This window comes from Marmota monax, unplaced genomic scaffold (genome assembly GCF_021218885.2).
Source record: "Marmota monax isolate L192 unplaced genomic scaffold, Marmota_monax_Labrador192_F-V1.1 WCK01_AAM20220418_F8-fsc00070, whole genome shotgun sequence".
NCBI classification, from domain to species: Eukaryota; Metazoa; Chordata; class Mammalia; order Rodentia; family Sciuridae; genus Marmota; species Marmota monax.
The window spans coordinates 5,360,168-5,375,091 of NW_026692116.1; the positions used below are offsets into that span (position 1 = coordinate 5,360,168).

Sequence of the window (14,924 nt, forward strand, 5' to 3'; positions counted from 1 at the left end):
AATTAGGAATCTAACTCTATTACAAATATTTCACAGTCTCACTGAAGGAGGTGAAGAAGTTGTCCTAAGTGATTTTGGAAAACAGCTTTGTGACTGTATGCTATAAGCTAGAGACAAAAAGAGCCATATATAAACACTGCTTGATTGAGTGAATTTATCACAGCAGTACCAACTAGCAATTCTTTTTAAAAACTTTTAAAAATTATTTATTTATGGACTTATTTATTTGATAGTGGGGATTGAACCCAGATGTCGTCTACTTCAGAGTTATATCCCCAATTCTCTCTTAACTTTTTATTTTGCTGGGCTCAGTGGCCCACACTTGTAATCCCAGTGACTCGGGAGGCTGAGGCAGGAGGATTGAAAGTTTGAGACCAGCCTCAGAAGCTTAGCAAGGTTCTCAGCAACTTAGTGAGAAGCTGTGTCAAAAAAAAAAAAAAAAAGGCCATGGGGTGGGGTACTGGTAATGTAACTCAATAGTAAAGCATCCCTGGGCACAATACCCACTGCCAAAAAGTAAAATATAATAAAATTTTGTTTTGAGACAGTTTCTAAAGCTGGTCTTGAACTTGAGATACTCTTGCTTTAGTCTTCCAAGTAGCAGGGATTAGAGGCATGGGCCAACACGCCTAACCTGACTAGCAATTCTGAATGTGCCATGGGGGGGGGTGATTATAAGGGGACCTAGAATAGAGATACCTGAGTAGCAATAAGCATGTCCAATACTCAGGTTTTTGTTTCTAATTGCTGTTCTCTAAAGGATCTGTGGAGAAATGAAGGATTCTACAGCTTAGATGAGGAAAATACTAGCTAAGCCTGGTGTCATACCCAGAAAGTAAAGAAGTGCTCAAGGAAAAAATATAAAAAGGACCAGGCATATCAGAAGGACACAGGGGTCCACCTTAAATACCTGCTAGTGACTAATTAATGATCATATTAGATTTTAACAAAAACAATAGAATAAATACCCACGAGCCTATGCTGATAAAAATGAATAATTAAATAAGTAAATAAATGGAGTAAAGAGGCTAAATCTTTACAGAAGAATCCCCATAAGATAAATACTTCTCCCTCCAGGAGATAGAACTTAATTTCCCTCCCCTTAAGAGTGGGCAGGTCTTAGCAACTTACTTCCAAAGAATAGAGTATGGAAAGAGAAAAATGGCAACTCCACAGGGGAGAGACATGGCTATCCCACCTTAATCAAGCCACCAAGTTCAATAGTGATGATAATCATGTTCCCTAACCATGCCTTTCTCCGATCTTTTCCCAAAACCCATAACTGTGGTCTAACTGCATGAGAAGACATGACAGAATTCCTACAAATGGAAGGACATCTTACAAAATTCCTGACCATAAATCTTCAGAAATGTCAAGGTCATGAGAAACAAGGACAGACCAAGAGATTATCACAGACTAAAGAAGAGATATAACAACTAAATGCACTGTGGGATCCTGATTGGACCCCAGAACAGAAAACAGATATTGTAGAACATGATGAAGTCCAAATAAAGGTTGTGGTTTAGTTAATAGCATAGTGTCAATGTTAAGTCTTCATCCTCTCAAGAGCACTGTTTTGTGTAAGATGCTAACATTAGGGAGAAGCCCGTGAGGGGCACATAGGAACTCTCTTTCCATCTTTATACTTTTTCTGTAACTCTAAAATTATTTCAGTATTAAAAGTTTATTTTTTCAAAATGCTCTTCTAACCAACCCCCAGCCCTTTTTCTGTTGTTGGTGTGGGTGTGGGAGTTAAGAAAAATCTAACCCATTACCCCTTCCCCACCCACGCCCTCTTTTGGCAAGCTCAGCACGGCGGCATCTCACATTTTGTTTTTCGAGTATAATTTTTGTTATTTTTGAGCTCAGCTACAAACTTCTATTTAAATTTCCTGTTACATTTGCATATGCTAAAAAAAAATGTCTTTAGACTGATAGGCGAGAAACCAAAACCAAGGGTTCCTGTGAGGAAACAGACTCAATGACCCAGGAATGAGGATGGGTGATTTCTAAAGCTTTAGTCTAGTGTATTTTTTGGAATTTGAGCCAGGTGGCTGTTTTACCCCTTTCAAGACTTAAATTAAATTTTTCTACAGTGTTGCTTCTCTCTTAAATCACCATTTGGTGACTCAGGGACTATTGCTATAATATAGTCACCTCCTAAAGAAGTTCATTCCACGTTTTGTTCATTGAAGTTCCAGAAGCCTTTGCCTTCTTCATTGCATGGAGAAGCTTGCATTTGGGTCGTCCTTTGTTTCATCTTCATACATTTCACAAAACAATTAGTGACTCCTTAGTTTTTTTAGCAACTTGTTAGATAATTTGGCATTTCTTGGGTTGGTATTATTTCCATTGTTTGGGAACCATGGAAATAAAGAAAGCCAGGAGCCTATGAAGGTATTCATGGCCTCATTAAGATTCTTTAGAATTCTTTAAAATCTGCAGAATATATGTTACCAGGCTATTTTCACATCTCAAGAAAGAATTCTAAAAGATTAGCTTTCTTGGGTTGGGGATATAGCTTGGTTGGTAGAGTGCTTGCCTTGTATGGACAAGGCCCTGGGTTCAATCCCCAGCACCACCAAAAAAAAAAAAAAAAGTTGCTTTCTCATTTACCCAAGGTGTCACTCATATGTTATTACTCATTTTTTAAGCACTCACTCTGAGAGTGCTTCCTGGGAGGATATAATGAAGCTGGTACTGTCATTAACACAGCTTCAGGTTGGTCCAATGCATATACCTACCAGGGCCTTAAAGAAATCTGATTCTCATGTTAGAGTTGGTAGTTAGTTCAGAAAGGACTAAGACATCAGAGTCGAAAATGATGTTCCCCATAAATAAAATGTGGTATATACATATACATATACAACAGGATATTATTCAATCTTAAAAAACAAAAAAGAAGAAAAAGAAGGAGGAGGAGAAAATCCTGCTATTTGCAGTATAGTGAACTTGGAGGACGTTATATTAAGTAAAATAAGCCAGAAACAGGACAAATACTATATGATCTCACTTATAAAGAAAGTCTTAAAAAAATCAAGTTTATTACAACAAAGAGTAGAATGGCAAAGAGTAGAATGGTGATTACCAGGACAGAGGAAGGGAAGATGTTGGTCTGGGGTATGTTTCACTTATTAGGAGCATACCACAGACCAACTTTCTAAAGATATAGTGTATAGCATGGAAACTATAGTTAATAATACTGTATTGTAAACTAGAGTTAAGAAGAGATCTTACATGTTTCATCATAAAAAAAGAAACTGTAACTATGAGGTGATGGATATGTCAATTAGTTTGTGGTAATAATTTCACAATGTATATATCAAATCATCACATTGTACACCTTAAATATATACTGTTTTCATTTTTAAAGTATTGTTCTGGCTGGGAGTGTTGCTCAGCAGGAGCACCTGCTTTGTATGCACAAGGCCCTAGGTTTGATGCCCAACACCAGAAACAAAACAAAAATGTTGTTCCCCAAGTTCAGGTTTCAGGCTTCTGTGGGTCCCCATCACCTGCTGCCTGGCTTCCTAAGGTGTACAGATATCTAAACACCCTTTTAATACTACAGATCTTAGCCTTTCTTGGTTGTGCAGAATTTTAAATGAACATCTTTTTAAAGATGAATAATGAAATAAACATTTTTTTCTATCACTTCTTTTACTTTTAGCAAGTCTTTCCCATTGTTTAACCGGTGCGTGCCTCAAACACCTGAGTGCTATTCCCTGTTTGCATCTGTTTTGATAAATGATGTTGACACCCTCCATCGAATTCTAAGTGGAATAATGTCAGCAAGAGATACAATCCTTGGCCTGTGTATCTTCGCATTAGGTAATTTTAATTTTATTTTAGCAACTATTTGTGGAATGCCAAAATTTCTACTGCTTAAATATGTAGTGCCTTGAAATTAACTTCTTAACTTAAATATAAAACTTTATGTTTATTTTCTTTGAAGATATTTTCAACATTTCAGGTTAAATTTGGGAAAGGGACAGTGGGAATGGAAGAGGTCAGCTGGCTATCTGCCAGGAAGCCTCACTGGATTATATTCACCAGTTTCCGGGGGTTTTTTGTTCTCAGCTCTGCATGAGGGATGGATGCATAAAGCAGAGAGTAAGTTTGTACTTTGGCTCTGAAAAGTACAACCATCAGGGGATAAGAAAACACATCTTCTGGCCAACGTGCCTTCTACCTGTAGGTGAGCCAGATCAGCGGGCTGTCTGGTGAGCCCGGGAGGAGTGTGCATCCACATTAAGAGGGTCAGACTGCAGTGCCCGTGAATCCAGCTCTTCAAAGGAACATACCTACTTTGGGTTGTACTCAGAAGAAGTCCTTGGGCCAAGACATGCCTCTCCTGGGCATTTCTGGAAGCAGTGACCCACTCTTGATCCTTGACTTCCCACTTTCTCTCTTTCCACTTGCTGAGCCCCTGGAGCCAACTGTCTCTTTGAACAGGTTAATGCCCTCTGCAACTTTAGACCATAGCAATAACCTATTATCTAGTCCCTTCCCAGATGGTCATCCATTAACATATTTTGGCCAGTTCCACAAATTGAGTTTTCCTTAATTTCATTACCAAAAGGTTACTAATTCCCCAGTGCTTGGGGAAACTTCAGTAATCACCATATATAGGGTCCAAACATTTACTTAGACTGAGAATGACTTCAAATGACCCAAATAGTATTTTCTGACTCCCAGACACTGACGTGGTAACCACAGATACAAAAAAAAAAAAAAAAAAAAAATCCAGGCTAGTCCTGATATCATATACCTCAACCGAATGTCCCCACAAGGGCTGTACTTGTTAGATTCATAATGGCATTAACAGCTGTTATTTCCCAAGCAGTTCTCAGGTACCAGGCACTGTGCTTATTATCACATTAAGGCTTTAATGTGATAAACCCCATTCCGCTCAGAGTAGAGGAACCTGAGGCTTAGAGAGTTTAAGTGCCTTGGCCAGTAGTAGAATGGGTGGCAGCTAGTAGAATGGATGACAGAGCTGAGACTCAAACCCAGGTATGTCTAATTCCAAACTCCATGTTCTCAGCCACCACACTGAAATATCTTTATGCAATCCTGATTTTCTGTTTAGTAAAAAAATAAATAAAATAGCATTTATAGATTCACTGAAATATTTAGAAAAATTCATAAGCATACAAGCTCAAATATTGGAAAGTGAAATGCAATGCTTTATACAGCTTACTTTATATACTTAGACTCAAATTTTTTATTTTAAAGGCATTATTCTTTTAGGTTTAATAAAAGTACCTAAGGACATTTAAAGTCAGAACTTTACACAAGCTCAGTATGAAACTTAGTATAGTAAAATTTTTAAACAGTTCAGATAGACTTGTAAGGTAACTTGAACTTTTGGGAATAAAATACCTTCTTTTTAATGTTAACTCAGGAAGACTGGCATTGTTACAGCCTACTAAACCCCACATGCTTCAGAGGGTGCCCTGGTTGTATCCTGTATTTTCCTTTAGCATTTAGCAGGTGTCCCAAGACATTTGGAGATGGAGTAAAACCTGGGCCCTCACTTTTCCTGCTTCTGCCACCATCACCCTCACCCTTTGCTGCTGTTTGGGTTTATGTGTTTTACTTAATTTTTCAGCCTTGTCCTTGACCATGATGTTCACCTTCCGATTCATCACCACTCTTCTGGTTCACATTTTCATTTCATTGGTTATTCTTGGATTGCTGTGTAAGTATGTATTCTTGATGGATTTCTTTTTGATTAAATGAAAAGCCTTTACATTAAGTACAGAACTTTAAAGTTGGTATTTGTGAGCTAAATGGAGTCTCAGAGAGTGTGTCATCCAGCCCCATCGGTTTGCACGTAAGAAAAATCAAACCCAGGGAGATTGACAGGAGTTGCTCATGTCACAGATCATGGCAAAGTTAACGCCAAGTCTGTTGTCGCTTCTAGTATATTTTGCGGGCCTGAGATGAGCCTGGTACCCATAATACTAAGAGAGAGTTCCAGTGCCATCACAAGCATTTTGGAGGATCTTTTCTGAACCTGCACCTCACTCATTGGCACGTTGGTGACCACAGTTGTCGGGCAAAGGCTCTACAACCTGGAGAACAGGCCTGAGTAGGCATAGGGTTCTGAAGGCCCCTGTGGGCCCATCATCAGTTGCTGGATTGTGGGTCTTCCTAGGATCATTGGGAAAAGGGTATCAGTGTCTTTTATTTTTAATGAGAGACGGTAGTGTTTCATTCCTCTGAACTATCAGCTCTGCGCTTAGCATGGGAGCACCCCAGAGCCCTGTGCTGGATGGCAGCACTGACTTGTGAGGGGTGCTTTCCTCACCTATAGTTAATGGATGGCTGTGACCTCTGTAGAGTTCCTGTGGAGGTGGCTTATAGTAGTGTTTTATAGCTAAATGCAAAGTATTTGCAATGTCAAGGTATCCTCAGAGCAAGCCTCTGATATACGTGAGTCCCACAGCCTGTGTAAGTTGCCTGGATTTGGTGGGTCAGAAGCCAGTGTCCAGGCTCCTGTAGCAGAGATCTCCAGCAGAGTTTGCCTGATCATTTTAGTCTTTGGACACTAGCAGAGTTCCCCTCACTATCCTGTTGATGTAGCTATTTTCCTGTTCACACTAGACCAACCTGTGGGCTAGGCACCTGTATTCTGGGGCCACCTCCTGGGTCTCCCAAAACCAAAGGCTCTTATGGGCTGGGGGGTACTCTGTGGGCTACCCTGGCTCTGCCCAGCTCCTCCAGAGGGTAGCTGCTGGCTATAAATGCCCCAGGAACTTGGGACCCACCTCCTAAGCAGGGCCACCCAATGGGCTTACAGTGGGAGGACGGTACCCCAGGGCGTGTGTGCTGAGCCCTGCTGGTGTTGTTTTCTAGTTGTCTGCGGTATCTTATGGTGGCTGTATTATGACTATACCAACGACCTCAGCATAGAATTGGACACAGAAAGGGAAAATATGAAGTGTGTGCTGGGGTTTGCTATTGTGTCTACAGTCATCACGGTAAGAAACCCCCTCCAACTGGGTGTGGTGGTGCACACCTGTCATCCAGCGATTTGTGAGGCAGGAGGATCACAAGTTCAAAGCCAGCCTCAGCAACTTAGCGAGGCCTAAGCAACTCAATGAGACCCTGTCTCAAAATAAAAAATAGAAAGAGCTGGGAAAATAAATAGAAAAATAGAAAGAGCTCAGTGGTTAAGCACCACTGGGGTGAATCCTGATACTCACCCCTCATCCCCTCAAAAAAAAAAAAAAAGAAAAGAAAAAGAAAACCCTTTCAGCAGTGGGTTGAGTCACCAGCCAGAGCTCTGAAACCCAGATCATTGAATTTTAGTCAAAAACAACTAGCATTTGTTTTTCTTTCACCTCAGAATGTACCTACATGATGGGGTACCTTCTTTGGATTTCAGATACCTATGTAGGAATAAATCAAAACCTTCAAAAAAATAAATTCTTTCCAAGTCATTTCTGTTGTCCTCCAGAGGCTGATTCTATATCCTTGCTGTTAGGCCATTCCTACCCAAGGGGCTCCAACGGCGGACCTGCGGGGAGGAGGGAGCAGTTTATGACAGCTCTCATTTCCTGTTTGTGAGCCAGTGGGTACTGAGCTCTCCCAGGGTGTGCCAGCTCCGCTGCCCTGAGCACACAGGGCCCTTTGTCTCCACACCTGCCAGCCACTGAGTTATTTTGGTTGGCAGACAACCTGCTGCCTCCTCAGTGAACTCCCTAGTTAAAAACAGGAGAACTGGGAATATTGAGGCAGGGGATAGTGGTTGTTGGAGGAGGCTGACTGGCAACCAAAAATCATTTCAGTCACTCCTCAGGTGGCATAGAGGTGCTAGAATCACCAGGCTCTGGGCAGGGGGGGTTGGTGTTGAACCTCTGGTAACCCCAGGTCAAGTGCTAGCTGTTGCTCACTCACCGTTGTGCAGGAGAGAGGCAGCCAGGGCCTTCCACAGCCCATTAAACCTTTCTGCAAATGCAGATTCTCTCACCAGCTCCATTCTCTCTTCTGAGGAAATCCTTCAGGTCTCATATTGGGTACAGGCTTCACATTTTCTCCTTTCCACAGTGAGTTTTCAGGTTTATGTTCTTTACATAAGATGTGTCAGGGAGCAAGTGGCATCAAATAAAGCACCCAACTTCTTCCTCAGTCAAGGGCCAGGCTCGCTGCTAAACAGGGACTGTGAAGGAGGCTGTAGAGGAAAAGGCTCCCCAGCAGCCAGGCCTGGGGCTTTGGGGCTCAGGGGAGGAGGAGCGGGGCCCAGAGCTGGGGAGAGAGCCAGGTCCTCCCCAGCCCTCCGCAGGGTCCCCTTTGTCCTCACACACTGCACTATTCATGGCCACCAGATCTCAGGGTCAGGGGTGACTTCTCCTCTTTACCTAGTATGAGGTGAGGGAAAGGTGAGTCTGTGTCACCTGTCCCTGAGAGTCACAGGTGGCTGTACAGAGGGCAGAATCCAGCCTTGGCTCATGTGCCCTCATTTGGCTTGGGTTTCTCTCCTGTGCTGGCCCGGCTGGCTCTACTCTTACCCTCACAGGAGCCCAGATCCTTTGTCTCCGTCATCAGTTACATGCAACTTCTAACGTACACAGGGCTCAGCACTAAACAGTGGAGCTAGAGAGGCCCTGACACAAGCCAGCACAGCCTGTGACCAGGTGAAGTGCACAGCAGGCAGTGCCATGGCACAGTGCATAGGAAAAGAGCCCAGTCTCTGTGGTCCCAGGCCTGTGCCCAAATCCAGGGCCCACCACTGAGACCTGGGAAAAATGACTTGGTCTCTGAGGCCCTGGTCTTCTCATGCATCAAATGGGAATGCTGTTGAGAGGTATGGTCCCCAGGGACCACAGAGGACCTCCTAGGCAAGGATGTGTTCCTGTCTCCTGGAGTTCTTAGCAGGAGCCTTACAAATAAACTTGAGCACATGTTCTGGGAAGATGGGGGTCAACTGTGAATATCACTTAAGGAGTTTCAATATAACCACTCGAAACAATGAGGAAAATGGGGTGAGTGGCATTATATGCCCACTTCAGCCAATACTCTAGGATGATTAGCAGAATGCAGCTCCCTGCCACTTAGAAGTAAAGCCTGTGTGGTGAGCTCTGCCCACCCACTCGGTCCACACCCGCAGCACTGGGTGGTGACACTGATCTCCATCCAGATTGGGGAAAGGAACAAATTAGAGTCAACCCTTTCCTTGTGATGGACATGCTCACAGTGTACTCTAAGTGTGAGCAGGGCATCAACTGGATATTTCTAATACAAGTTGTAACACACACACACACACACACACACACACATTTAAATACTCACCTAGATTAAGGTTCCTCTTAGGAGCCAGAGCCAAATTTATTTGCCTAAAGATTATATTGTTTTGCTTCCTGAACAGTTAAAGTGAAACAGTCCCTTCCTTGTTGATTGTGTTAGGCATTGAGAGCCCTTTGCAGTTTAAAGGTCTCTTCTGGGCTTGGCTTCTCAAGAACCCCCCACAGTAGGGGTATGCTCTCAGATCCTGGAGTAGCTTCTGCACAATTTATCCTACTTTCCTCTGAAGTCTTTCCTCCACTTTGTGAGAGATCTTTGAGGGCAGAAACACTCCAGTCCAGTTGGAAGAAAAAGGGCAGCTCAGGCAAGGAAACAGAGTACACAGGGTCACATGGATATGTGCCCTCCATGAAAGTCTGAGGCAGGTACAGGGAGGGCTCATTTCTGTAAGATCCGGATCTGTGATAATAATGAGTCTGATCTTTATCCAGATGTTCTGGAGAACCATTGATGGATTTTTAGCAAGGAGATGACACCCTAGGCTTTACCCTTTAGAAAGGTCCCTTAGCTGTGAGGTAGAGGAAGGATTGAGGTGGGGGCATATCAGGAAAATTAAATGCAGACAACTAATGAGGAGGCTATTGGGGGCCAGATAAGAGATGATGAGACTGGACCTGGGACATCATCAGTGGTGTTGGAGAGGAGAGGATGACTTAAGAGATATTTAAGAAACTGAATCAGAGGTGACAGGGATTATGCTGTGTGCTAGCCTCAAGGAAATCAATCTAAGGGGAGATTCAGATATAAACATATGCAGTGGAAAATGCCAAATACTATGGTTAGGAAACCATAGGACAGAATGCAAGAAAGGAATCTTGGAGTCCAGAAAAATTAGGACCACTAGAGGTAGGGAATACAAGGAAGAAGAGATTTTGGTATAAAGATATTGAATTTGGTTCAGGACAGGGTGAGTTTGAGACATTTAGGATGTGTATGGCCTTTTTAATATCTAATATGCTTCTTCATCCAGTGCTTAGAGAAAGGTGAGGCTGGGATTTTTATTTGAAGGTCATAAACATCTGGGAAGGATGCTAAAACCACAAAGGAGCAGAAGATTCCTTCCCCACAATGATCCTAAGAAGCAATAACTGAAATAGTAGAGGAGCCAGAGAGATTGTGGAAGGGACCAGAAAAGGGAGTGAACAGTAGATTCAAATGCTATGCTGTGGCCAAGCAAGACTTGGAGGGGCTGGGGGTGTGGCTCAGTGGTAGAACAGTTGCCTGGCATGCACAAAGTCCTGTGTTCATTCCCCAACACCGCAAGGGAAAAAAAAAAAAAAAGACTTGGAATGTAGAATATTCTATGGGATCTAGCAGACTTCACATGAAGTGACCTTAGGAGGAGAAGTTTCAGAAGAGTATGGGGGTCTAGGGGTTTGAAGGCAATTGGAGATGAGTGTAGATGCCAGTGTAGACAAGCTAAGAAACTCGGCTGTGAGGAGAAGGAGACAGAAGACAGTGGCTGGACCAATGTGGGTTGGACGATGATTACATCTTACATGAGAGACTCTTAGATACTTATATACAGGGCAGAAAAAAGCAATAGAGAAGGCACAGAGGCTACCTTGGGACATACTCACTGTCCTTTTCCTTCACACTCATGTTCTCTTGCCCTTTGCTGTCTTCTTTGAGCATCTTGGGTTCTGGGTGGAGGAAGAGAAGATGGTTCCTGACTTAATTCTCATTTGCCTTTGCTTTGTGACCATACTGAAAGCTCCTTTGGGAAGGGACTAAGCAGCGTTCACTGTTCTAGCTACAGGATCTAGCACAGGGACCAGTACATAGTAGGTGTTCAATTCATGCCTGGGAATTGACCTGTTCAGTTATAACAAAAGTCATGTATTACTATCTTAAAAGAGCTATTTGCTGAAATGTCAGTAAAATAATAGGGCTTGCTTTAAGCTGTACCCAGTTCCCCCATTATTTTGAAATAATTTACTCTGAACCCTTTCTCACCAGGCAATTCTACTCGTCTTGATTTTTGTCCTCAGAAAGAGAATAAAATTGACAGTGGAGCTTTTCCAACTCACAAATAAAGTCATCAGAAGCTCTCCTTTCCTGCTGTTCCAGCCACTATGGACATTTGCCATCCTCATTTTCTTCTGGATCCTTTGGGTGGCTGTGCTGCTGAGCCTGGGAACTGCCGGTAAGGGACAGTGGGTGCAGCTTCCTTCCCTAGGAGTCACACGCAGGAGACCTCACCATTGTGAGAACATTGGCCTGCTTCTGTGGGCACCAAACCTCTCATGCAACCAGCGGCATCTGATGACAGCAGTGATAGTGCCAGGGCTCTGTCACAGGGGTGGGGGGGGGACACGGAAGTTCCCTTCCCTCTTTTGTATTGACTTTGAAGAAGCTGGGCTTGTGTTTCATGAGAGAATAAATTCAGTCAGGACTGAAAGCGTTAGGAAAAATTACAATCTAAACAAAGGCTTGTAGAAAGAATATTATCAAATGTCTCCAGGTTTAAATTTTATCAACCCCTATCAAATCAGTAGGTGATAAAGAACTCAGGAAGACTGTCAAAAGTTTGTTGTGCCCAGCAGGGCCAGCTGAAGTTTAACATGGGTGCATGCAGAAGTTTACCCTTTGTGGGTTCTGAAAGACAATTCCGCATCCTCCCCTGGTACCCAAACACTGGTCCCCTCCAGGAGTACTCCTCAGAGTGGACTGTGGTGCTTTGTTATAATACGAATACATGAACCCCATTCTCAGAGATTCTAATTTATTGCACTTGGGGTAAGAGTGTGTGGGGGTGTGTGTGTGTGTGTTTTAAATGTTCCATAACAGGGCCACCATATTCTAGAGCAGTGGTAGTCAAAGTGCTCTGAAACCAGACACAGAGCTTGTGCCTGGAATGTGTACCACTCCATTGCTATGAAAAAAAAAAAAGTCTTGCTATGAAAGAAAAAAAAAATCAGCTGAAGGAATCATTGTTCTCTTGATGCTGTTGATCTTCATTCTGGCACAAGCCTGTCATCTCATTGCAGACTCATGACAAACAGTGTGAGGGCAGACAGCTAATCTATGAGCCTCACTTTGAATGATCCTACTCAAGCTCATCTCTAACTCCTCTACTTGATTTGGTGACAATCCAGAATCACGCCCTGATGTGAATACAATATAGAAAGTTGCTTTCTAAGACTATCACCAGGCAGATAAGAACCACAGCACATGTCAAGTTAACAAGACTGATGCAATTCCTGAATGTTTTATCAAGTTTATTCTGCTCTTCATTGACTCCAGTGAATGGAGCCAATATGTGTGATCTTGCATGTCAGAGCAACTGCTGTGGTTGTTTCTTAGTGAACCTGGTACCCTTCCCTCTCCTCTGGAGTGAACTGACCCTCAGAATCAAGGTGGTCAGAAGCCCTGGGAAGCCCCTATTTCTGGCTTCAGAGATGCTGTAGGGATGGTGTCTTCTGCTGCAGGTCTCTGGAAGCTTCCTGAAGGCCTGCAGTGAACTTCTGATATCCAGGGAGGAACCTTTCAAACAGACTAATTAATCAGGATTAGGATTGTCTGGAAGGGATAGAAAAACTCAAAGGAAACATTGGCTCAAACAAGGTGTCAAATAATTTCCCTCCCATATAGATGAAGTCCACAAAGAGGATTCCTTATTAGCTGAGTCTTTCAGAGTTCCGGACTCAGGTGTCTTCTTGTTCTGCACCCCTACTACTTGCTTCTACTTCATAGTTGAAGTGGCCACTTGGACTCCAGCCACCATGTCTTATTCCAGCCTGTAGGAAGGTGGCAGGGAGGAGGATGAGCATGCACCCTCCTGGAAGTCATAGGCTGCACTTCCCCCTCCACCTCACTGGCCAAATCCTAGGTAGGTGGTAACACCCATCTGCAAAGGAGGCCAGAAAATGTAGTTTCATTTTGGTCAGTCATGCACAGTTTAAAATTTAGAGGTTCTATTACCAAGAAAAAGTGAAGCAGTGCTAGGGATATAGCTCAGTGGTAGAGTGCTTGCCTAGTATGCATGAAGTCCTGGGTTCAATCCTCAGTACCACCAAAAAAAAAAAAAAAAAGGGAAGCAGTTATCACGGGACAGTTGGAAGTCTCCCCTAGCACAGAACTGAACAGCCTTCCTCTAGCTCACTGGCTTGAAGTGCTCTTAGTCCTGGTCAGAAGGGAGCACAGGGGTCTTGGTACATGCTGTTGAAAATGTTCTGGATTCTAAGCTCTGTACTAGATTCTTCTTTGTGTGTTCCCCTTTGAGCATCTTAATTCTCTTGCAACTTATGTGCTATTCTCAAATTACAGGAAAGAAAGCTGAGTTCTGAGCAAGTCATTTGCTGAACGCCACACAGCTAGGAGCCCAATCTGAGAGTTGGGGGACTGAAGTCAGAGGGGAATAGCCCCAAGGCTTGACTTGGGGTGAGCTACCAGCACTGTGCCTCTTAACTTCCTCCTGTTTGGACCCTAGTTGGGCCCAGGGCCTACAAGGCATTGGACAGCCTCAATCTCAGGATCGAAAGCAGGAGGGCCAGGAAACGGGAGGTTCTTCCTCAGGGCCGAAGGTAGCAGGTTGCTCCACAGGCATCTCAGAGGATCGTGTATTGAAGTGTGGCAGTTCCCTATCAGTGGGAGAAGCAAAAGGAGCAAGAATGAGAGGAGTAGAAGGCAGGAAAGAAAACAGGTGCCCAGGACCTACTGTAAAAGTCTACAAGCAAGACTATCTTAACTTTACAGGAGAGAAATTTCCTCACAGGGCCACGCCCAGCTCTCTCTGGGAACTTGCTATGGTTTGGATGTGAGGTGCCCACCAAAAGCTCATGTGTGAGACAATATGAGAGGGTTCAGAGGGAGAATGTCTGGGTTGGAAGAGCCTTAAGCCAATCAGTGAATGTATCACCTGATGGGATTAATTGGGTGGTAATTGAAGGCAGGTATGGTGTGACTGGAGGAGGCGGGGCATTGGGGATGTGGCTTTGGGGTATGTATTTGTATCTAGCAAATGGAGTCTCTCTGCTTCCTGATAATCATGTGAGCTGCTTCCCTCTGCCACATTCTCCCGCCATGTTGTTCGGCCTTACTGGAGACCTAAGGAATGGAGCCGGCTGTCAATGGCTTGAGACCTCTGAAACTGTAAGCTCTCATATAAACTTCTCCTCCTCTAAAGTTGTTCCATTTGGGTCTTTTAGTCACAGCAGCAAAAAAAAAAAAAAGCTGACTAAAACAGACCTGCATAATGGAAACCAGATTTTTGGCCCACTCCCTCGCAACACCTGACTGCCCTTTCCACTCACCTGTGGGCTGGCCAAGTGCACAGAATCCCCTTTGTTCTCAAATGCCTTTTCAGTGCCAGAGTGACCCTGCTCTGGGCTGGGCAGGTCAGCAGCTGCATCACTTTTTGATCTTCAGAAGATGCCCCAGCTGTACTTGGGGGAGGCTGTGAGCAGCTTTCACTTCTTATGAAACTATACCCATCAGGTGATGAGGGCTGAGTGCCCTTTTCACAGAGCTGGAGGGTCTCACCTCTTGGGCAGCTACAACGAGGACAGGCTCACTCTTCAGTCTAGGGTCTAGTTGTGTATGTGGGGCTCCTCACTAGATAAATAGTTGTGAGGTTTTTTTTTTTTTTTTTTTTTTTTGGTGGGGGGAAA

At 43.7% G+C, this 14,924-nt stretch overlaps 1 protein-coding gene across 3 annotated transcripts in view; it reads left to right on the top strand.

The window, feature by feature from the left end:
- Slc44a3 (solute carrier family 44 member 3) overlaps positions 1 to 14,924 on the top strand; it is an 82,089-nt gene that overhangs the window by 17,155 nt on the left and 50,010 nt on the right. For all 3 annotated transcript variants that reach the window (XM_046462125.2, XM_046462133.2, XM_046462156.2), the window contains exons 6-9: positions 3,671 to 3,831; positions 5,615 to 5,704; positions 6,865 to 6,989; positions 11,272 to 11,458. In XM_046462125.2, coding sequence (XP_046318081.1) covers positions 3,671 to 3,831; positions 5,615 to 5,704; positions 6,865 to 6,989; positions 11,272 to 11,458 — 563 coding nt within the window. The remainder of the gene's footprint in view (positions 1 to 3,670; positions 3,832 to 5,614; positions 5,705 to 6,864; positions 6,990 to 11,271; positions 11,459 to 14,924) is intronic.